Source organism: Miniopterus schreibersii (genome assembly GCF_964146895.1).
Source record: "Miniopterus schreibersii genome assembly, chromosome: 9".
In the NCBI taxonomy this organism is placed as follows: Eukaryota; Metazoa; Chordata; class Mammalia; order Chiroptera; family Miniopteridae; genus Miniopterus; species Miniopterus schreibersii.
In genome coordinates, this window is record NC_138118.1 from 1,348,852 (window position 1) to 1,374,568 (window position 25,717).

The 25,717-nt window shown below is 44.0% G+C and overlaps 1 protein-coding gene across 2 annotated transcripts in view; it reads right to left on the bottom strand.

Annotated features, from left to right (window-relative positions):
• RBM33 (RNA binding motif protein 33) overlaps positions 1–25,717 on the bottom strand; it is an 87,620-nt gene that overhangs the window by 43,104 nt on the left and 18,799 nt on the right. For both annotated transcript variants that reach the window (XM_081147440.1, XM_081147439.1), the window contains exons 6-9: positions 17,076–17,247; positions 11,535–11,743; positions 10,681–10,960; positions 6,716–6,774 (exon numbers count right to left, since the gene is read on the bottom strand). In XM_081147440.1, coding sequence (XP_081003566.1) covers positions 6,716–6,774; positions 10,681–10,960; positions 11,535–11,743; positions 17,076–17,247 — 720 coding nt within the window. The remainder of the gene's footprint in view (positions 1–6,715; positions 6,775–10,680; positions 10,961–11,534; positions 11,744–17,075; positions 17,248–25,717) is intronic.

Here is a 25,717-nt window from a genome sequence, read left to right on the forward strand (position 1 = left end):
TATCTACACTAAGCCTATTCAGGAAGAACTGGTAAGTTCCCTTATAAAAAAAGGAAGCAAACGTGGCATAAATTGCTTAGCACGAAGTTAATCATATAATTCGGAGAATAAAGAGGCTCTAACAGCTATTATATGACTTATCAGCTTTCCTAAAAGGGTCAGTCGGTCTATTTTAATAAGACTAATTAAATACCTTAACAATATCACTGGAATTTCATGAATCTTTCAATAAATTACAACCTTCCTGTACATATTTTCATTTCTTAATCTCGTTTAAAATGCAAAGAACTATATAAGAAACCACAGACACTTAAGAAGCCCCGAGTTAACTCTGATTAAATGGATTAAATGGAAAAAAAAAATAAAGACCACTAGTGACCCCTGACAATTAAAGTTAGAGCCCTCAAGGACAATGTTAATCCTCTTATTTCAATATTTCCTTAGGCTTTTTTCCTTCAGGTTGTACCTATCTGTTTTCCTAGAAGGTACTGGCGCAGTCACAGATGCACTGTAAACACTCTGAAGCAGCACACGCCCAGTGCCATGCCAGGTCTCACAGTGGGGGAGGGAGAGGCCACAAGGACTTGCGCAGCACGCACTGAAGTTACAGCATCTTCCCTTTAGTACAAAGTACTGCTGTTGATAAACCCACTAATGGCTATTTATTTACATTATTTCATAAAGAAAAAGCCCTTTATTCCCGCACTTCACCCCCATTCTCCCCACAACAGCCCGCCCAGTGACAGGCCCTGCACAGCAAACTGTTCCGCTTTAGTGCCCAGTGACGGTCACAGTCTGACATAGTGATGACTCAACGTACAGACGCCCAGTTCACTGAGCTGCATCAGTGCTGAGGGAGGGCGGGAGGGGGGGCAGCATGGTGAAGAGACTCAAGCTGCCTGGCTCCAGCCCACCTCCTGCACCCAGTGTGTGAGCCCCAGCAATCTCATCTCCAAGACGGGCTCACCACCTGTGCGGTGGAGAAGAGGGCACCTGCACAGCTGAGCACAGGCCCTGAGAAAGTCTGGAGCACGGTTCTCACGCCTGAATTGTCCTCACCGCCCCTGGCCTTCGGCAGTGCACACTCTAGGACTGATTACAAAGGAGGCTGATTACAGCAGTACAGGTTCTGTCAACGGAAGGCACAGTCTGCCTGCTGCAAAACCCTCATCCGGGAAGTGACCTACACACAACTCACAACCCCGCTCACAAACCTAGACACAAATGTTTACAGCAGCTTCATTTGTAACAGCCGGAGATCAGAAATAATCCAGAGTCCAAATGAGGAACAAATAAACAGTAGCACGTCCAGACAATGGAGCATCATCAGTAAAAAAAGAGGCGCTGCTGGACAGGTACCACCAAGCAGGTGAGGGAGTCCCCAGCGCGCCGTGCTGAGTGAAAGAAGCCAGGCTAAAAGCGCAGTGCCACACGGTCTCAAGTGCACGGCACAGTTCTGGGCTCAGAGCGCAGAGCAGAGGCTGAAGGCTGAGGGCTGAGGGCTAAGGAGAGGGGCTGACAGCAAAGGGGCGGTCTCTGGGGGAGAGCACTGCTCCCCATCCTAAATACACTGATGACACAACTGCACACATTTGTTAAAACTCACAAGCTTGTACATCAGGAGGACTACATTTTTTTAATCCTCACCTGAGGTGATTTTTTTCCATTGCTTTTTTCAGAGAGAGTGGAAGGGAAACAGACAGAAACATCAATGTGAGAGACACACATTGGCTGGCTGCCTCCCGCACAAGCACAGACGGGGGGGCTAGGGATGGAGCCAGCAACCCAGGTATGTGCCTTAGACCAGAACTGAACCTGGGACACTTCGGTCCGCAGGCCAACGCTCTAACCACTGAGCCAAACTGGCCAGGGCAGGACAAAATTTTTTAAATGAAAAAGTCTAATCTTTTGGAAGAAGTGCTCTCAGGTACTTTATGATAGAATAGGGTCTCTTTCAAAGTTTATCTTAAAAATGTATCTAAACCGAACTATGGGTCTTCAAAACCTGTGGGAAGTAAATATTAACAAAACAGATGGTGTGCTTTGCAGGACACAGCCCTAGAGATCTTGGACAGACAGGAGTCCTGAGATTGAGACTCTGTGTGGTCCACGTTTCACTGGGTGAATTCATGAATTACAGATGGCAAACTGCACTCAAAGCTTAAATCTACTACACATGACACTATACCTCTGGGAAGGGTTTGTGGGCGGTTTTCATTCCAATGTAACAGTTTTACTTAGCCAAACATTAAACAAAATAGTTTACCAAACACTTTCAGAATGCAGTCTTCACAACGGGACGAAGAGCTCAGTGACTGCACAGAGCCTACTCATACGATTTCCATGAGTATTACCCGCCTCTGAGGTATTTGTGTGGGTCTCACCCATCCTATCTCTACCAACACACAATGTATGCTGACAGGACACAAGTCCAGCCGACAGGGCACTGCATTTTACAGCCTCCGCATTTAATCGCCGTTACACAGTGTTTAGCTGCTCCTCTTACTGCTGCAGATGGGAATTCACTGCTATGATTAAACTTGATGGTATGATAATATATGGTAATCATGATTAATCAGAAACCCACCAGCAAATGGAGAATGGTGGGTATTATGTCACCTGCATTTTAAACTGCATTCTCTCCATGCAACCTGACAACGTCTGACAGCTGGAAGGACCTCGGCCCATGTTCCTGCTACCACTCCTACATCTGATAAGATGCCCATCGTCCCTTCCCCACTTTAAGTGCTAATCATTAGGAGGCACTGCAAGCAAGCTGTAACAGGACGGGTTCAAAAGAAAGACTAGTATCCTAGATGGAATGGCGCCGGGTTCACAGCTGCACGGACCACAATCAAGAAGGGATGGAATTGGACGCAGCAGTCTCATCAAACATGATTTGCATGAAACGCCACATAGAACACATCCAGGAGCTGTCAATCACCACCACCTGGTCCCATGTGCCCTCCGCCCCCCAAACACAGGGATACAGAATGCAGTCAGACCTACCTGTGAGCGCTGTGCCTGCACAGGAAAATGCCAATGGAAACTGCATTACTGGGTCTACCTAAGTAGTAATGTAATAGCTAAGAAGGCTAATTTAAACTGAAAAGTGAAGTCTTTTTTTAACATAATTTTTAGTTTTAAGAAAAGATCACCAAGAAATTATTTAGCAGCCAAACTACTATTTAACTGGCTACCTTTGAAATACTCGCATTTCCTGACAGGTCAAAGCAAAATCCATACTGGATAGGTTTTAGAACACCCTTGGTCAAGAACCTTGACAATGTGAGTGACTTGGGAGTGACTCCTGACTAAAAACAGCAGGTGCAATGACTCTGAAACCAACTAGGTTAGTAAAGTCTCAAAGTTGCACTTTCAGTTATTATTAATCGACATTTTTGTGTTACTTTTTTAAGTGGGTAAATGTTAGAAACAACCACCATCTCTTTGAGGACAAATATGTAACTGGAAAATATAGTTATACACAAGGAAAGGACTTTATTATATTAAGGACAAAAACATTAGGAAGAGCCTTTGTGGAAAGTGAAACCTATTGGACTAAAAAAAAACACTGGGAACTGAGGACAGAATTCAGACAGACACAAAGACAGTGTCTCACATTAGGATGGCCAGTCAGTGTGATTTTTAATTTAAAAAGTAGAGGCATTATCACCACAATTTCTAGGCATACTAGTTTTAAATTAAGAATTTCTGAAGTTTTCGTAAGACTGTCAAACAAAATGGACTTTTAAGGAAGTAAAGTTCTCCACTGCTGGAGAAGAGGGGAAAGCCGTGGCTTTAATTCCAACTGTACCCCAACTGTATGCCTTCACATGTGGAAATCTAGTGGTCCTGCGCCTCCTGTCTGCCTCTTCTACTTTGTAGTCAGTTAGGGAGAGCTGAATTCCTGCAGAGGTAAATGCACGAATTCACATCTGTATCCTTGAAAATAACAAAAAGTAAGCAAGTACTACTTTTATGGAGTTCCTAATAAATAGCAAAATCACGCAATACTAAATTCCTGTGTGCACTTACTCAACAACTACTCATCTGCACCCCTGTGAACCAGGTGCAGGTGGCTCCAGTGGGCACAGGACAACTGGGACTTCACAGAAGTTTCTCTAGAACCAGGTGCTCAGGAAACAAGCAGCATGAAGCTGTCAACAGGACAGTACCTCTCCCAAGAACAATGGGAGCTCACTGCAGGGCTCCAGCTGGGGACAGACAAAATCCCAGTGATCTTCATTCTTATTCCACAGATTTCTGTATTTTACATCTTCTGTGTAACAAGAAGGTGTGCTGATTCAAACATACCCTACAATGAATCTGAAGTTAGGCTTCCTAACTTGAATGTTTTATCCATTTATTTGTGTATGTACATGCTCATTTTACAAAGCAAAACTCAGTTTAGCACATGCTGACCAGAGTCCCCTACTGGAAAGTACCAGGACAGAGCCCACAGGGCACAGTTCCATCAGTAAGACATCTCCCAGGGGCTGTGGAAGCCACAACAACACTGTCTTCACTATTCGTAAGGCTGGCTGAGGGACGAGAGTTGGGCTTCTTTTAACTGTGCTGGGTCCATTTTATGGTTGAGGGACTAGCAATATGCAGAGCACGATGCATGAAGGAGAAACTCACTAAATGTTCACAAAACTACATTTATATTCACAGCAACAAGTTTAACCAGGTTGTACAAAAGGGAAAAATATTATTACTCAAAAAAGATCTGGCATAAGTAAAACAACAGAAGATGACCAAGAATTAACCTCGTGTCCCAACAATATTTTGACGGACATTTTAAAAACATAATACCTCTCCTGTATGTTTTGAAAATAGATTCCACATATGATTATTTTCTCTGCAGAAGACTGATTACAGAAATAAACAGAGCACTGCATTTTCAAGGACCCAAGTTTAAAGTAACCAGCTTAAGATCTAGCATTTGGGGTTTAAGAAAAGATACATGTTAAACAGCAGTAAATAACTGAGCAGAAGAAAACATTTCTCAAATCATATCACCCACATGATGACATCCTAGTGCAACTACTTTCTGTCATCCAAGTTCAAAAATAACAAAACATTAGGCCTGGCAGCCACTGGCATAAGCAGCACGACAGTATTAGCACCTCGGAGCACCATGTAACTTAAACTAAGTTCAGTGTCTCTCATTACCCTCTTATAACACACTCAGGTCTGAGGCTGCTGCTTCTGTGTCAGACAGTTACATCTGCCCAACTGGAAAATACAAGTGGGTGAAAACTGCAAATGATTATTCTAGCTTTATATAAGTAAACAAGTTTTTGCAAAAATATCAATTAAATACATTACCTTATGTTTTTCTTTAACTACAATTGCTTTTTCATGTCAAATTTTATCCCTATAATGCAAATTTTTTAAATTCCAATAATAATTTTAACACAGATGCCCACAATCCCGAAAAACAGCAAAAAGTGCCAAAAAAAAATTTAGTGCTTTACAATAACAAGCAATTAAACTACCTCACAGAAAAAGTGTATCTAAGGAGTAAACGCCTGCAAGTTTATTCTGGGGTAATGCAATCAATAATCTAAGCTATTTAAGTAAACTCACTGAATAGGAAATTGTACTATATCATTTGATTTTTAAAAATTTTTTTAGAACTTGATAAGTAATTTAAAGAAAAAATGAGCTCAGACTAAGGGAATGAAATCAGTAAGAATCAGTTTTAGAAACCGTTTCGTAATTCATAAATAATAACTACAAATCAAGGAACTTTCTAAAAAACTCTGACCCTTAAACCCAATACTGACTTTACTTTTGAATAATCACCTGACTGTACATTTAGACCCTTCATGAAAACCTTTTGCTAAATGCCACAGATAAATATATCTACTGGAGTTCAAAGCCACAGATAAACATACCGGAGTCAGAGAGGTCACCTAGCTAGTTCCTGAAAATCAGCTTGTCTAGCCTAAGCAAAAGTACATTTGTTTTACATACAAATCACATTTTTTATAGTCTGGTCCATTTTTCCAGCATTGTTTTTAGAAATACTATGTCCTCACTGATTTAATAAAACCCTGAACCAACTATAAATGGAACCAATACCTCAAATAAACAAAATTTACTTAAACATATAAATTACTTATGGACACTTTTCTTCTGGTTAAGACACACTGGAAGAACACGTAGTTATGGCAAGTACAGGAAAGTATGTGGGTACGGGTAGGAGGAAATGTGTACTTTCTTTTAAAGGTATTTTTAAAAGAAAACTTTCCTTTTAGAATATAAAACCAATGCTCATTAGACCTTTGAGGGCTCGGTAAAAACGAGTAGCGACCTCATCACTATCCCCTAGAATGTCCCACCAACCCACATGTACATAAACACACATGCACACATACACATAGGCGCACACATTATAATAAAGCAAGGCCCTTCCACACTTACCATTAGGCAATAAAAAAATCAAGATTCATATTCTTTAAGATGAAAGGCATTCCACTGATGATCCTGATTCAACAATCTTACAGTTAAACAAAATTAATTCCATTCTCAAAAACCCATTGACCTTAAGCTTTTAATAAACATTTCCCACTGCAAAAATTACAGTCAATATTTACAAACCCTTAAACTTATATTTAGCTGGACCCACTTTTATTTGCTATATTAGTATTTCTTAGTAGGCGTGTGCTCATTGTCTCAAAGCAGAAGAGCAGCTGCTACTCACTGGAAATCTTTGGGGACCCACAGCAGGTCTCGGCTGGCTCGGGACGGGCAGCAAGGGCACTGTGGAGAAATATCTCTCATTAGAAACACGCTATACTCACACTCAGGTCAGTTGCCAAAGGAAGACGATATCCTAAATGTAACATAAAACATACACGATGTGTACAACATAAAATACATTAGGTTTCCATCAAAGGAAAGGGAAGAGCGGGGCTTCTGCCTCACACAACAGCACAAGCGGAAGCTACATTTCAGCTGTGAATTCCCATTCAGAGGTAAAATATTTTGCAACGAAAGGACTTCCTTTTTCCTTTCACTTCCATATCCAGGTTACTCAGGTTATCCAATCCCAGCCATATCTTCCTACTCCACGCAAGTACAAACTGAAATCTAAATCCTCTAGAGTCACGAGAGAGCAAGAGGGAGGCAGGCAGAGCAGGGAACACACAAGCCCAGGGCACTGTTACAGAGAACCACCTACTCTGCTAAAACTTTTAGTTGTTTCTGTTTTATTTTGAAACAAGCAGAACTCCCACTGACGTGCGGGGAGGACAGGAATCACTTCTGTAATGGGGGGAGCCATATGTTAGTTCCACACCTGGGGCTCAATCGGGCATGTTCAAACTGTATAAAACGTTTGCAATCTACGGATCCAGATGTGGGGGGGAGCCCCCCACCTGAGTGGTGACTGCTGTGGGTGGCAGCTGTACCTCTCACTAAGATGTCCCATGCATCTGGGAAGTGTCAGGTGTTATGGTCTGACCCGTGCCCCGCCCCCCCAAATTCATATGCTGAAAAGTCCTAACCCCAGTAACTCAAAATGGGACTGTATTTGGAAAAAGCAGTGATTAAGGGTAAAACAAGGTCATGTGGGTGAGCCCTAATCCACTGCGACTGACTGGTGTCCTTGTAAGAAGAGCTTACAACACAGACATGCAGAGGAACAACCAAGAGAGGCCAAAGCAAGAATAAAGAGTGTAACTTATAAATTAGAAATATAACAATAATTATATAACATTTTAAAATAGTATATTTTAAAGAAATTTCTGGTAAATAAGAAATATAAAAATGATAGTTTAAAAGTCAATCAAAGCTGCTTTAGACACAGAGTGCTGAGATATACTGTGTCTGTACTATGATTACTCTAGGCATCCTGTACACTGAGCCTTGTAATAACATCACAGGGCCATAGAGCCAACTTAGAGTGATAGTGCAGATGGGCCTGAAAGATCTCTTGATCAAAGCAAAGTGTGACTGAAAAAACTTATTTTGATAAAATGTAAAAAAGGCAGAAGTACATCCCTCTCCTGAGAGCCTAGTCCAATGAGTCAGAATTTCAAAACAAGTCAATTTGCAAGGCTTCCTATAAAAAAGCATCCAGCCCCTCCTTCTATGCAGCTGGCAAAAAGGCTCTGGGTTACATCGATTACACACCTGAAGCAAAACAGATCATGAAGCAGAGAAAGAAAAACTATAGAGCACCTCTGACCTCAAAAGTGTATCATGAAAGTAAGAAAGAAAAAACTTACACATTGAACAATAAAAAAACAGCATTTTTGAAACTATGCACCAAATTTTCAAACCCGGGGTTTAAACATCAATTCCTATCAAATTATCCCAATATAATGAAAGGTAAAAATTTTAAGTCTCTTGAACTGGGGGGGAATGAGAGCAAGAAATCTAGGGAGATCTCTGGGAAGAACCCAATTATAATTAAGAGATTTCTTACACAGCAGCCTTCGGACTGCTGGCATTCTTTGTTAGTAAGCCATAAAAAGCAACCAGAGAAAGAGAAGAAAAAGAATAAATGCTGGAGAGAGCATCTGAGAACGTGTGGTGGGCAGCTGGGCAGCTGCGCAGCTCGCCAGGCCCGAGAGGAGGCCTTGGGAGAGCCAGGGAGTCTGCAACCTGTCCCCACCCACAGGGCGCCTCGTCTACAGGCAGGAAGACGAGTCCACCTACCAGAGAACTGAAAACTCGCACTGTTAACAGACCACTCCAGTGGAACCTTGAACTCTGAGTAGTGGATATTAATATCTTCTGTTGTCCCCTGTATTTAATGGACTAGATTAGTTTCTAATTCACTGCTACGGTTGTAATAGTGAACATCTGAAGAATACGTTAGATTTCCATCAGAACTGGTTAATTATAATTTGATGGAACACTTCATCCTCGAAAAGGAAATGTGTGCCATCAAGAAAAAATGTGCACACGCTGTTACCTTTTACAAAATGACTTCTAGTGTACCTTCTACCTGCCTACACACTGAGACCCACTGAGTTCCTGGCTTACTGTGCAGCAGGCAGCTAGACACTCAGCCTCTCTCAAGAACTGCTTTCTACCTAAGCTCATTCACCTGCAACTCTCCCACATCGGGAAATCTCGAGATCAGAGGTGTATCAAAGAGAAGGACTGTGATGAAACCACTTATCTAGTTCTGAGTGTAAAACCTGCCGGGTAGCTGATGTGTGCTCACTGTGCCTGCATGAGCTCTGGGTGCCAGGCCTGTGTCTACCCCCGTGAGGCTGCTGACTCAGCAGGGCACATGATCATCACGCCTGGAGGACATTCTGGGGTTTCCTTAGCACTCTCCCACTCCACAGGTTCTCCCACCACTTATTTCTATCAGCCTACAGGAATCTGTGCGCCTAACTGCCAGTTCTCCCTTCAACTGTGCAAGGAAATTAACAATGCCGACATCAGTAACATTATTCCCACAAACAGTATCTCCTGCAGGTGTACTTCTGGGGCAGCCACTATGGAAAGGGCTGCTTTCCTGCGCCCTCCCTGCACCTCCATACAGCTCACATTGGTCCTTTCCTCCCACAGCTGCTGAAGGAGACATAGGCAGTGTGCTGGTCACATGGACTACAACACTGCCCACCATGGGAGCCTGGAGCCTTGCAAGAGGTCACAGAGCAATTCTAATACAGGGCAGGGACAAGCGAAGGGGTCAGTCAGGGGGTCAGTGGCCCACAGCGCTAACCCCCGACCCCCCAGGTGTGCCAAACAAGAGCAGTGTGTGTCAAACAAGGACACTGACGCCCCTCCACCACCACACAGCCAGCCAGCCATGGTCATAGCCCTCTGCTCCAAGGCTGCAGCTCAACTTCACAGTGCCTCCAGGCCACTGGCCCTCTCCACACTCCAAGTCCTATCACAGGCTTCTCCCCAAGTTCCAAAATTTCTCAACCACACCTTTGGAATTCCAAGTTCACAGCCCCAGAACCCATGCTGGCCTCAGCATGTCCCATTCCAGATCTACTGGAAACCTAGCTGTCCCAAAGGATGAGACTGTTTCCCCTTTACCTTGCCCCAACTGGCTCTGGAGGTGGGGAGGGGTCCTTCTTGACCCTCAGGTGCTGTTTCAACCCCAGGTGTTCCACACTAGCTACCTGTTTCCACACTACCAGCTGCCCTGCCTCCTTAAACTCTTACCTTCCCAGTGAAGCCAACCCAACCCTACCTGCCCCGTCTGCCACTGCTTGGCATCCTCAAACCTGCCACAGAAATCAATGTGTCTATGGCTCACTGTCTGCTAGAACGGAGGACCAAGACTGCAGAGAATCTGTCTGCTTTGTGCACCAATATATCTCAGTGCCTGAGACAGGAGTACCCCATTCCACATGTGCTAGACAGAGGCACAATGATGTGCTCCTTACCAACTGCACAGAAACAGTTTCCTCAGGTCAAGAAATGGTAGCATGCAAGATTATCACTTAGAACTCACGAATGAAGGTGAATCTGCGCACGCACGCACGCACACGCACACACACACACAGCTAACACAACACCTCTGCTGCCCTCCAAAGTTAGTGCCTGCCACCCAATCAGAAACTAAGATACACATTTGAGCCTAAGTGGGCAGGGAAGGCACCAGGAAGCCAGTCGTCCTTGCAGACTGGAGCATGGTAGCTCTTTGGCCACAGCAGCCTCTGACTTTACAACAGCAAAGCAGACACATACCTTGCACAGGTGTCACCACTGCCCCTTTGAAGTGAGGGTTGATGTGGATGTTCTTGGGCTGCTGTGGGGTCACGGGCGGAGGGGTCATCATCACCCTGGGTGCCTCCATCTGGGGTGGAACGTGCATGCCTTGTGGAGGGGAGGGGTGGTGCGGGTGCTGCAGGGGCAGCAGGGGCTGCAGGGGCTGCTGCTGGAAGAGGCTCCGAATGGGCTGCTGCTGGGGCGGCGGAGGTGGGGGAGGCTGAGGCTGGGTTGGAGGAATTAATCTTGGAGAGTGTGTCTAAAACCACCAAAAAAAGACAATTTCACAGGAATCAACATTTAGAAGCAAAGTAAAAGACTGGTCACATGTTACAGATCTATACTGACTGAACTGTGAAAGTTATGAATTAGAACTAAGTTCACAGTAACAAGCTGTATGAGACAGCAGGTAAGGAGCTGCTCCCCCACCTGTTCCATGTACATCTCACTGTGCGCTCAATCTCAGGGCGTGGGGGACACAGCAGCTCACCAGCAGAACTGTCCCCAGTGAGCCAAGCCAGGCGCAGAGGCCAGAGCCCGGGCTGCCCCAGCCCTCTCGTGGGGCCCCTCTGGGGCTGTCCCAAGGACGCAGGTCTCTCTCACTGTGACCTTCTTCACCCACGGTCATAACAGAGTGATTCTACTGCCCAGTACTGGAGGACGGAATCTATACGACCACACATGAAATCCTACCACAGACTATAAAGAAACTTCAGTTGTATTCCTACTACTAAACTTCACCCCCAGACTAAGTGATGGACATAAAATGCACACCCACAAAAGCCACTTCCAATTGTTGTAGTTGTAGACTCTTAATAAAACTGTAACCTTACCACCACGGGAGGCTGTGTGGGGAGAAGCGCAGGTCGGTGGTCCTTCATCCGGCCCCTCTCGCTGTTCTCTCTTCTCTGGTCCCCCATCCCACGACACATTAAAGGACCTCCTCTCCTTCCACCCCGCCTTGAGCCATAGCGGCCCTGCTTATGCTGGCGCTCTCTTTCTTCAAACTCGAGCAATGCAGCTTTGGCTTCTGCTGAAAGCTCTGTGTGAAGAGATGCACGTTAGAATCATTCACAGGGTGGGAACGAGACTCATGGGGAGAACATAGGGTAGAAACACATGACAACAAACCTCTGCTTCCCCACAACAGACAACTGCACCAACAGGAGCAAGCAGGACAGAGTGGTGACCCCCACCCACTGGGGAGACCTGTTTGATGAGGGCACACTCTGCCATGGAATACAAGTGCCTCCTTTGTACACAGACTGGAAGGTATTTTCACTTGGGACCACTAACGTGTGCTCAGGGAGCTGAAAAAGGGGGGCTCAAGTCGAAGTTAGCCACTGCCCTGCAACGGCCAGGCGTGTGCCATCACACTCTCTCTCTCACCAACAGCCAGCCAACAGCACTGCTCAGGACCCACTCCCCGATCCCAAGTCCCACCCAGCACAGCTGTCTAGTGACAACAGCACAAGCATTACTAATACACAGCGACACAGACTCGGAAAAGTACATACAACAAAAAAATATTCCTGACTCTTGTGGTTTTAAAACAACACTATTAGTGAAATCACTCCAAAGTCAAATAATTCAAGTTAATTTCAGACAGAATGGAAAACATGTATGGTTATCATTTAAAATATTCAGTTTTATAAAAAGAAAAATTCTTTACTGGGTGAAGAAAAACTTTTATTTGTGCCTTCCGATGAGCCATATCAAATGAGAGCAAAGTCACACGAGACAACATAAACCCACTCATGCAACCATTTGTGGGGCACCAGTAGGTACTCACCTGTCTAACCATCACTTTAGGGCAGCGATTTTCAACCTTTTTGATCTCACAGAACATAAACTAATTACTAAAATTCTGTGGCACACCAAAAAATATATTTTTTGCCAATATGGCAATAAAAAAAAGGTATAATTTGGATTCATTCACACTGGACGGCTATTGTTTTGTTGGCTGTTGTCATTTTTTCACTTGACAATCAAAGGGCAAAGAGGTCAGTGCCCCTGACTAGTCAGGTGTTACAAGTTTTAAATATTTGTATGGCTCATGGTTGAAAATCAGGGCCTTAGGGATAAGAAACACATGGACTCTGTCCCTAAGAAACTTCAGGTGGCACATTATCCTAAATTCATAAAAGAAAAAAACTGACTTACTCAAATATGGTTCCTGTATTTCAAAATATTATCTGAGTTGTGACAATATCTTGCATTAATAAATGTGTCCTGAGGAGATTCTCAAGCCTTCTTCCATAGTGAAGGGTCACTGTAAGTATTACCAGTTTATCTCCTACCTTGGATTACACAGTCATCTCCAAACTTCCAAAATCTCTAAGCCACACTTCATTTCCTTGAAATGGTTTCTATGGTAACCCCTCCCCTTCAAATGAACTGAGACCCCATTCGAAGGAAAATTTAATCTCTCCTTAACAAGTGCAGACTTCTACTCTAATCCTGACTACATGACTGGTTCACACACACATTCTACGCGGTGAATCAGCAATTACTTTCTAGTGGTTCTAAGTGTCAAGATTAATTTCACCATCCCCAGTAATAAAATGGTTTCAAATGACATCTTTAATCAGCAAGTAAAAATGCTTTCCTCCAATTGAGACAAGCTGTCACAAAAGGTCACCAAAATATGACAGGATGGAAATTACATTTGTAACTTCAACTGAAATGTTAATTTCCCTTTAAGTGTTTTCTGAACTATGTCCAGATTCAAAAGTAAAGACATATAGCTCAATGGAACAAAGTTGTTGTCCCTTTCTGGGTTTTTTACATGGTAACCGATCAGGAAATGTGCACAAGCCTAAAACACAGGACGTGTGGACACTATGTGGACACAGGGCAGTGTGCTGGCACAAGCGATCTGGACTGCTTGCGACCAGATGGGAACATTTCCACACAGATCCTGTGCCTTAAACAAAATTAACCAAGGGTATGATTTAAAGAGAACATCATGCACCACAAGCTCTTCTTTTGGCTAAAGCAGTAAAGCATAATTAAACATAATAAACGTGCCAGTGAAGCTCAGAACATCAATAAGTCTAACTGCCCACTCACACACAATGGAAAGGCCCAACTAAAATAAACACGGTCTTCCCTTTATTGCTTGAACTGCTTTGGAGAACGGAGGTCCACCTCCTAGAGCAAAACAGCAGCAGCTCTGAGCTTCTGTGCTGACAGCTCAAGGACGCCCACGTCTTAGTGACGGCTTCTGATTACCATTCGAAATGAGTCATTCCCTCACACACACATTCTAGAATCCCTTCTCAACTGGGCTCCATGAGAGAAGCCCTTCCAACCTACACCATCCTTTGTGTGTAATGATTGAATTTATCTCCCAAGTATAAAGTTTTGTGCCACCCTTGGGAAAATTGAGAAATAGACACATATTTTGTAATGTTTAATTCCCAGAATCCTGGCTAAGGAAAAAGATTCTAATTCTAATCCAATCTGAATTCAAAATACAAAACCGCCAGCTCTGTTAAGGCTCCACAACTGCCAAGACGGTCACATATGAAGTGGTATTCTCCATTTTTAAGACTGACATCATACATTCGTGTGTGAAAAGAACTGACAGTGACCCAATCGCCCTTCAGATCCTAAAGGAAACTGCTATTCCACATGCGGACTAAAGGCTCAGAAATGGGGACACCAGGGCCTCATTTCTTTCTTCTTTTAAAAGTGTGGGGTGTTCTCATATTAATGGTTTCACAAAATAACTATTTGTAGTCAAAATGTTAAAAGACTTCATTTGTCAAAAAAATATACCACATGACACAATATATGTATTTTGGTAGCAAGATATTAAAAATAAAACCCATTACAAAGAGTAAGTAAACAGCTTTGTACACTCAAACAACTGCATTACTTCTACACAGAACCTGAAAGTACTGTTTCCCTCACCACGAGCACACAGATGAATGGTCAAGTAATTTCTAGTTTACCAACTACTGCAGCAACCTCTCTAAGTATCTTACTTATAAACAAAACTAACCTTTTGCTGGGGGGACAGGAGTATTCAAATAATAAGGGAGCTCACTGTTTTAGGAACCCAATCTTTAAATGGAGAGTAAAATCCTGCTTGTACTGAGAATAATCCTCTTCTCAGGTTCTAGAAAACGTATGTTTCCAAAACCTAAGCTTTCCTAGGTTAGGGCTCACACACACAGAGCCAAGAAAGACACTTTTAGCCCCATTTTCATTTGCCCCATTATCTAATCAATTATTTCTGCACAAATGTGTTTAAAGCCTTTTTTTTAAGTTGAGAGAATGATAAATGGTCAAATTGTTTATGCTTAAGCCACAACGCCTCGAAAGACCTCAGGCCCACTCTCCCACATTTGAGGAGGCTGACTGGCCCACCACTAACTCCTTCCAGCCTCTGGTCTCAGGATGACATGGCTATAAAGCTGCCAGATGCCTTAAAAAGGAAAAAAGAGATCCTACACGCGCTCTTCAATAAAGGAAGTACAAAGGACCCTGAAAAGAATGAAATGAGGCAAAGGTCCTGAAAACAAAGAGAAGACAAAGACAAAACGAATCAGGAACACAGGATGCTGGACGTCTCACCACTGTCAGGCCTGGGTCAGGTAAATGGACAGGACAGGATGGCCCAGCTGAGGAGAGGGAATGGGCAGAGGCAATGAGGGTCGGGGAGGGAGACCCCGAAATGCACGGAGGCCTATAAGGAACTGGCTGCAGAGGGAAAAGTCTCTCCACTCTTAATGGCAACTATCGGGTGATCTCACAGCCTTCCCATGTGCGGCGACCCCAGTTATTATGACTAGGTACGTAGGGTTCCCAAGGATGCAACAAAGCCATCCCCTCTAACATAGCAGCGGTAACCAGATGAATGACCACCCGCCCCCAATGAGGCAGCCTTCAGCTCCAGAAGGCCCCAGGCCACTTCCCTACTGAGCCGCTGCTGCTCGCTGCCCTCTGGTGCTCAGCCACAGGCGTCATTTTGCCCTTGTCCGCGGTCCCAGCCCAAGACTGCGATGTGCAATGCCACCGTTCTCCTGCTGAAGGGACTTTTGTTTCCTCCCATGTTTTAAGACCTGTGCTTCACCTCCTTTTGCCCAAGGCCAACTTCAAATCATCCCTCTTAGAAACTTATACTGTCCTGGACCAGCAACTTTATACCTTAACTTGAGAAAAGTCTAGGGAAATGCTGGTTGGGCCGAAGACGTAGAGATGAAAGAAACTGTTAGGGGAAGAAGTGGAGAGCGGTACGATTCTAGAATACTCGCTCCAAGAAGCTCACTTGTAAAGTAACATGACATGACTGGCTCACTGCTGTTAACTTGTGCACCTTGGGGGCTTAGTGTCCTGACTTGGAATTCATATCTGCCACTTACAGATACACGCTCATGTTTCTAACCAAAAAATGGCGACAAATAATGTTCTAACCAAAAATGGCTACAAATAATGGCTACAAAAAAAGTTACTACCTTATTACTTTTAAGAAGTAATAAAGGTAGAAACTAAGGGCGTCTTGATTATTATTCTGACTGAGCCCAGAGAGCAGGTACAATCCTCTAGCCTTCCACCCTCCCCCCGCCCCCAAATGTGGTACAATATCGCAGCTGTTCTCAAAGTGGGGTCCGGAACAGCGGGAGCAGCATCACTTGGCAATGCATCAGCAATGTACCTGTGGCCCTAGCTGGTTTGGCTCAGTGGTTAGAGCATTGGCCCAAGGACTGAAAGGTCCTGGGTTCGATTCTGACCAAGGGCACATACCTCAGTCGCAGTCTCAATCCTGGCCCCAACTGGGGCACGTGCAGGAGGCAACCAGTCAATGTGTCTCCCACATTGATGTTTCTCTCTTTCTCTCCCTCTCCCCTCCCTCCCCTTCTCTCTCCCCCTTCCACTCTCTCTGAGAAAGCAATGGGAAAAATATCCTCCAGTGAGGATTAGAAAAAACAAACGCACACGGGTTGGGCTCTGCCCTCAGTGCCTGAATCAGAAGACCTGGGAGTGGGTCCAAGAATCCGGGCTGACGAGCCCTCTGGGTGCCTTGCCCACTCATATTTGAGAACCACTGCTTTATTCTCTGCAGCGGACATGGGAAGGAAGGGGGGGGGGGGGGGGCCTGAAAAAGGCTCTCTGTTGATCAGCAACAGCCTGCTGTCAATCTTTAATAGCGGGGCCTGCTCAGAATGACGGTCAAGTGACTGCATCTACGAGTCACCCCGCGCTTCCACGGAATGGCCTGCTGGCACCGCACTCGACTGTGCCCATGGCCCGCCTACGGCACGCCCGCGACCTACAAGGCCGACCATTCTTACCTGTCTGACGACCCGCAGTAGTGCTGCGGAGGAAGCTGAAACAGGAGGAAAGATGGGGCAGGAAAGGCTCACCCAGGGTTTCCGGGATGTTGCGGCGCTCCCGGGTCACGTCCGAGAGCCTGATGATGGTGCCCTCCTTCCGCTCCGTCTTGAAGCGCAGCCGCCCGGACCCCTCGTCCTCGTCCTCCTCGTCCTCCGACTCCTCCTTCGCCTCCTTCTGCAGCTCCAGGGTCTCCATGCTCCCCTGCGGAGCACACAGGGGCTCAGCTCTTTACAGCCAAGGCGTAAAAGCACTGCGAAACACCCTACCCGAGGCCATGCGGAGCACTGCACCACATCCAGGAGAAACAGCCTCGACCATTAAAACTGACCCAATGTTAGAGGAAGAAGATTAGATTCCAGCACGCTGCTAAATGCACCTCAGAGAGGAAAGGGAAGTCAACCCCCTGCGGGCCTGGAGTTGGATCCGATTCGAGCAGAGTCCGGTGTACTAGCTAAGCTAACACTCGAGTTCCACGGGCTCGCTCAGCAGCACGTGGCCCCCCCTGCCGCCTATCTCAGATGACAGCACCCTCCTTGTTCCACAGGCTTGGCATGTCCCATAACTGCAGACCCAGCCCCTCGAATGCCTGCTGCTGCCGATGCTCCCACCTGCTGGAGGGCTGATCTGCTTGTAGCATCCAAAGTCCACCCTTCACCACTCCCCTCTGCTCCATGCCTGTCTGCGGGTGGCCCACCACCACCTCAGCTCCAACCAGGGCACCAGCAGGACTAGTTTTTCTCCTCAGTCACTGCTTCTCACAAAAAATGCTTGTACCTTACATTTCACTGCATCACTATACCTACAAAAGCTCTGCCTGATCTAGTCCAAACCAAATGTTCCTCTTCGTCAACAATTCTCACTGCCCGTATCACTCACGTTCCTATTGACACCAACTGCTTTTCACCTACTGTTAGATACCTACTGAGTGCTGGGTTCATTTAAATACCTTTTATAAACTTTCAAAAATTTATCTCTTTATTTTCATGTCATAATATTTAAATGCCCTTTACACATAACAGAATGAAAAATGAAGTTTCACTTACAAATGCACAAGAAAAAAAATTAAACTAACAATGCAATCATTCTGCATTCTTTCCCCAACATTTTCTGTGTAAAAAGATCAGCTACAAATGCACATACTCGTTGCTATAAATCCTACAAGTAGATACACATCTTCAGGAGCGCAAATGCCTGAAGAAAGAATGATGAATGCAAACTGTAACTTTACTTTAGGGCTAGTGATCACAGCACCCTTCAGCATTCAGACACTCACTACTACAGGGCTGTGAAGTACCAACATCTTGGCACTTTTTTGGTCTGACACCATTATTTCTGTATTATTCAATAGCTGAAACCAAAATGAGTGATGTATGAGATGGATCCAGCTGGGTGTGCACTGAACTACACTCAAACTGAACAAAGGAGAGCTCATCCTCCACCTCCACCCACAGTGCGCCAACAGCATGTTTCTACCAATGACAGGGAATCTGATTCTGAAGGCTCAGGGCGGGGCCTGAGAGTCAGCATTGCTAACAAGCATGAGGTAAAGCCCACATGCTGGTCCACAGACCACACTGGGAAAGGCCACTGAAGAGGAAAAGAAATGACTACCAACAAAGCAAAGGCTCTATCACAACTGTCACTTCTACTTCAACCATTAACAGTAATAATAGTTCAAAGACTTTCCAAACAAGCTGAACACAAACCAAGACAGAACGAAACTGTTTATTCTGTACCAACACTTCCAGCCAAGAAATCTAAAGAGAACAAGGTGAGTGAAAACTGTTTATTTGAAACAAATACAGGTGACCCTTGAACAATACGGGGCTGGAGCACTGACCCTCTGTGTGGTCGACATATCTGAACATCCCCCACCATCAAGAACAAGTCAAGAACAGATGCTCTCAAATGTAAGGTTAATAAGGCAAAAAAAAGAAATTAAAGGACAGGTTAGAAATGAAGGATTAAACTGTGTTTATTAACAAGCAACATGACCATTAGTCTTTCCCCAATGTGATCTAAAGATACAATGCAATCTTCATCAAAGCCCAACCAAATTTTTAGTAGATATCAACAAGTCAATTACAGACTTTATATAGAAATTCAAAGGTCCTAGAACAGCCCAAACAATCTCAAAAAGAAGAACAAAACTGGTGGCTTTACACTACCTGATGTAATGTCACAGTAACTAGGACAGGACAGCGCTGGCAATGAAACAAAAAAGAGATTCCAGAAAGAGATCCAAACTTAAATGGTCAATTGGTCCTCAACAGAAGCATAACGCAATTAAGTCAATGGGGAGGGAAAGTCTTTACAACAAATAATGGTGCAAAAACTAATAAACATACAGGAAAAAATGAATCTCATACCACACACATTTCTTGGTTGAGACAGACCATGGACCTAAGCTAAAAACAGCTAATACTATAAAGCTTCCAAAAGAAAACATGGACTATCATCTGTGAAACTTTGGGGTAGGCAAAGCTTTCTTGGGTAACGAAATTAGTGTTCATCAAAATAGAAATTTTCTGCTCATTAAAAAATAGCTTTATGAAAATTAAAACACAAGCCACAAGCTCAGAGAAAATATTCATTATGTATATATGCCAATGGACTTACATCTAGAATATATAGATATCTAAAATACACAGACAATATGTAGAGATACTACAATCTTCACAAAAAATCTACAGAGAATATATATGTCTGTATGACAATACATATTTTCTGTGTAGACTATATAGACTATGTATAGCATATACAAAAATTAGAAAGACAACCTACTTTTTAAAAAGAGACCAAAAATGGATGCAAAGAAGGTATATAAGAGCAGCACCCAGAAAGGTATAAAACATCATTAGTGATCAGAGAACTACAAACCAGACCATGGTAACATGCCTACTAGAAGTACATACTGAATGGACACGACTAACAACATCAAATGACAGAGAACTGAGACTCTCACATAGGGCTGGTGGGGGAGAAGAATATGGCCACTTTGGAAAACCATGTGGCGATTCTGTACAGAACTGAGCATAACTCTACCTGGTCCCAGTAACTCCACTCCTAGTTAATACCAAGGGAAAGATACAGCCACAAAAGGATGTGTAAAATAATTTCTACAGTTACTTTATTCATAGCAAAAAATGGAAACCACCCAAGTATCTATCATGAGGACAATGACCAAGTAAAGCACATCATAAAGTGGGAGGCACTGCTGACACACACACACTGTGCTGAGCAAGAAGCTACACAGATACCACTGTACCATCACGTTCCACTGGACGACACTGACAGAGTTCTAGTAGGAAAGACTAATTTAAGGTGACAAAGTAAGAACAGTGTTTGCCTCTGAGGAGCCAGGACTGACTGGAAAGAAGAGGGAACTCTCTGGGGTAATGAGCTGTTTCTTACCAATGAGAGGATAGTGACTTGGATGGACTCACACATCAAAACACTGAACTGCACACTTCATATCTGTGCCCATCACTGAACGTAAATGTTATCACAACTGAGAAGTAAATATTTAAACAGTGCAAAGATTTTTAAAAACTTCTCTCATCTCTTCCTCTATATGTGCCAAAACTAAAATAGCAAACCTTTTAAACCATTTTTGAAGACAACAGCACAATGGCACTGATGTGGCCGTACAATTAGAAAAACCGATCATCTTCATAATTAGATCTTTCTAATTTGTTTTGAGTATAGTGATTTCTTTGTATTAACAACCAAGAACATTCGTTAAGTAAAAGGAGCCACCTAAAATAGGCTTTTCAAGTTGAAATTACTTTTTAGTTCCATAATTCAGATTCTAATACAGTATGTGCTTAAACACAGCTCCTGAGATGAAGTCATCTGAACTGCAGGATGCTCTCCCCCCGTCTGAAGCAACCCAGAGCCATGTGCACTGCCAGGCAACATGAGCCAAGCGCTACTGGTTCATCAACACCCAGCAGGCATTTAAGAAAATGGGTCAAAAACTAGGAAGACGCCTTTAAGTGGTAAATTAAAGCGGCTGGTCCTCCCTGAGGACTATATAACTTAGACTTCTAAAAAAGATGCAATGACAGCCCTCCAAAAACAAAGCTCTCTAAAAGGTGCTGGAACAGCACAGGACACCAACTCCTGAGCACATGAACAGGACAAACAGCACAAGACACCAATTCCTGAGTACATGAACAGAACCAGGCCCCAGTGCTAAATAATGGTCTTTGTGACTGCCTGCCAGACAGTAATCCCACTCTAAGAAAACAAGCCAGCACACCCCTGCCTCCAAGGACTGGTAAAAGTCCTAAGAACAAAGAGCATTAGTACAAGGAATCGTCAGTCAACACAAAAACAAGCAGCATAAACAAGGTAAACCAACAATCAAGGACAGAAGGCTAAGAAAGTAAATGTATGTGTGACTTTAAAAAAAGTCTACCTCCTAACAGGTGGTATAAAAAGATCAACTATTTAATCTAGATGAGAGTTTACTTTCTGTTCTACAAACAGATTTGTACTGAAAACAACCCATAGGTATTTCATGTGAGAGTTACAGCAAGTAGAAATCCCAGGAGTTAAACAAATGCAATCTAGTTCTGAGCCTTCCAAATTAAAGGGTCAACATTTTTTTTTAAATATGTTTTTATTGATTTAAGAGAGGAAGGGGGGGGGGAGAGAGAGGGAGAGAGGGAGAGAGACAGAAACATCAATGATGAGAGAAAGTCATTAATGGGCTGCCTCCTGCACGCCCCTGACTGGGGATTGAGCCCGCAACATGGGCAATGTGCCTTGACAGGGAATCGAACCTTGATCTCCTGGATCCTAGGTCGATGCTCAACCGCTGAGCCACGCCAGCTGGGCTAAAGGGTCAACATTTTAACCACCCTGTGTTTCTGTGTTGACAGAAGTTATTCTCAGAGCAAAAACAAACCATTTAAAAATGTTTGGTGTACAAAACATAAAACATCCCCACCACCTCAAGGTACTCACTATTACCATTTTTGTCTTTATCCATAGATGGTTTTTGAGTCTCTCACACACACACCTATGCACAGTTACTGGGGAACTTAAGCAGGTAATTCTGTTATCTTGCTCTTCTCACCTGACACATCATGAGCCTCTTTCCATGTCCGACAGAGAGGTGCCCTACAGTCCCTGTAAGGTAAGGCCACCATTTACTTGACCTTCCAGAAATATCTACATGGTTCCATTTATTCTCAAGGCTGCAGACAAATACCTGTGCTATCTTTAAACACATCCCAGATGAACTTTCAGATGACTTTGTCAAAGTGGATAAAACCAAGGACTCTAAGGCTTTTGATACTGTCGAGAACAGTGAAGAGTCTAAGACTTTACCCTCTTGTATGCCACTGTTTGGTGGGTGCTGCGAGAAGACACAGGCTCCAGGCCGTGTGAAGGTGGGGGTGAACCTGCACACAGGGGATCCTGAGTCTGTGACGAGCAGAAAGCATGCCTGCCCCTTGCTCAGGAGGAAAGCACTCAGTCTCTCAAGGCTGTTTATGTATCAAACATCCTTGAGAAGACACCCAGGAACAAAGGGCAGTCAGCTCTTCGCTCACAAAACACCCAGACATGACAGACCAAGGAAAACTGCCTCCTGGCAGTCACTATTTGCACAAAGGTTCCTCAACTGAATGAGACTATACCTGACCAATAAGTTTTATTTTTGCCAATATTAAAATAGGGTAAAATTCTAAATTTTGTTTTAACTTTTATGTTACTGAATGTATTTTACATACTTCCTGGTCATTTCCTTATCTAATTTTTGGATTACTTTCTCACATTATTCACCCTTTCTATAGGGGCTCATCTGTATACACTGAACATACCATACACTGAATATAAGGCACAGCTCATGAGACGGGACAAAATGTCATGCGCAATTCCGAGTGGCCCCACTGCCCTGGGGAGGACAACGCCAGGTCTGAAATGCCCCCTGGACTTCTGTACACTGGTGGGAAATAAACTTCTAACATTCAGTGAGTATTCCGATTTACTGGTAAACATAAAGCTAAACCCATCATTGTTAAAATGTCTCCTTCTAATACATGTACATTTGGTGTCTGTGCGTGCATGTATGCTTGTTTGTTTTTCTTACACTGAAATCTTTTTAATATATCTTTACTGATTTCAGAGAGGGAAGAAGAGGAAGAGAGGGGGAGAGAGAAAGAGAAACATCAATGATGAGAGTTATTGATCAGCCGCCTCCTGCATGCCCCCTGCTGGGGATGGAGCCCGCAACCCGGGCATGTGCCCTGACTGGGAATCGAACCCCAATCGCCTGGATCCTAGGTCGATGCTCAACCACTGAGCCACGCCCAGCCGGGCTACAGTGAAATCTTTATTCAATCTGAGATCCACATAGGTATAAGGTACAAGGAGAGATCCAACTTTTCCCAAAATGATCAATCCTTTCTAAGTATGTATGACATATGCTGCCTTATTAACTCACACATATTATGAGGTCATTTATACTCTAAGGCTGGGTCTAATCATTAACATTCCTCCAAAGATGTCCCTTCATAAGCCTGCAAGAATGCTTCATCCTAACAGCTATTAAAGAGAAAATAAGTATTTCTCATAGAGCTTTTGGGGAATTTTCAGCACTTTTCATCTTGCTGGCTCATGCTTAATTGTTTTAGCACATTTTACTACAGCAGTTACCTGCCTGAGGAGAAAGAACTAAGCACAAAGGAAGGTGACCTCCCCTGTGCTAATGAGAACAGAGCACAGCATGTAACCCAACTGCTACAGCCAGTGACAGGGGCTCTGCTCCAAACTCCAAGTGCCCTGAGAAATCGCTCTAATAAAATCAGCACTAAGGAGAGTAACCTAAAAAGAAAGTGACCACATGCTCCCAAGGAGAGCTTGGCAGCAGTAAGGGGCGGGGACCACGCCTGGTTCAAACCACTCTCATAGCGACGGAAGACAACAAAAGAACGACAATTTGATTCAACACAGGTGCTGTATGCAATAGAAGGAGTACATCAGCAGGTAGGAGGCCCTGAGGGCACAAAGAAGGAAGCAGCCAAGCTGAGAGAGAAAGAAGGGTTCCTGCAATTATCGCCAACAAGTGACAAGAAGATCTGACCCTATCTGGGGGAGATGGACTTCCAGCGTCCCCTGGCCCCCCAGTAAACAAACACTGGATGGTTACAGGCAGGCAACAAAGAGTGAATGGGCCATAGAGCTTGAAGGACCTGTACAGTATAAAGAGAGAGGAATATCCACTGTCCCAATGTAAACAAGCTTCCAAAATGTCCAAGGCAGACGAGACCGTCAGAAACCAACTATCACCACTCATGAGTCACAGAGAGCAGAACAAATACGGCCAGATGATGCCAATCAAAAGTTCAGCTAACAGACACCCGAGTACAGTCTGCACCACTGGATTCTCACTGGGAAACAAACTCTGCTACCCTTTTCATAAAATACCAGCCTGAAACTGTTCTTACACAATGTTTTATGAAGTGTCACTGTGTTCATTTCAAAGGCCCCAAATAAACTGACTGTGCTTACAGTGGAAATCACTCGACAAATAATTTTCTAACATTTTGTTAAATAATAAGCGATATACACTCCACTCCTTCCTAAGTACAAGTTTTTAAGCCAAATTCCATTTCACTCTCAAGAATAGAACCAGCAAAATCTCCAGCATGTAAAGACTCGCACTTTTGAGAATAAGGGGAAAGAACACCAGCTGCTCACCAGTGCAGACCTGCTTCTTCACATGTCAAGCCCTGTGGTTTGACTCTGCCCGTGGTACACAGAATCTTCCACATGCTCTCCAGTGAGCTCAAACTGACAGAACGTGCTCGTGGTCAACACTGCGCAGAGCAGGACCCACAACCACAGGTAAGTAAGCATTTAATAAACTAAACTCCATGGACACACAGGCATGCGATCTACTCATGTGCTCGTTAGTCTAATAGTGAGGAATGAATGAACATGAGCACCAGCGCCGGCCTCCTCGCTACAGAGCTGGGGGGAGGATTTCACAGTTTAAGTCCTCCTACTGACCACAGAAGTAATGCCAGATTCTACCGCTATGAACTATAAAGACACCAATCATCTTAGAGAAACACGGCAGAAAGGAAAGCATGACCATGGCTGTAAAGCTCCATGTATAGAGGTGAGCTGACACCACTCACGGATAGACACCCAACTACTCAGCTCATCTTTAAAGTTCATAACTCTGAAAATACTACACTTTCAGAATTTCTAAGTAAATCTTTTAAATTCTGAAAAGAATTCATTTTAACATAGAAAAGTACTTTGTGTATATTCAATTGCAACATTTTTTTCTTTTGGATACCTGAATCTCAGACCACAAAAGGAGGGATATTTCAGATGGACCTGATAAACCAGGGGCCTAAATGTAACCTCAGTACACTGATGGAATACAAGTAGGGGAAACTCACTTACTAGAAATTCTCTTCAAAACAAACTATGACGGTATGCCACAGTGAGGGTGCCCCATGTGGCCATGCACACTCACGTATCGAGTGCTTTCTAGTTGTGGTCTGTTCCACTAAGTTCTAAGTTCACAGAAGGCAGAGGCCATGCTTCATGTCTTAGCAATATTTGTGCCCCCAGTGCTTACACATCAGTCAAGACTTGTTGAACTACTGCATTTACAAGGGAGAGGTCCAGGTATAACTAGCCA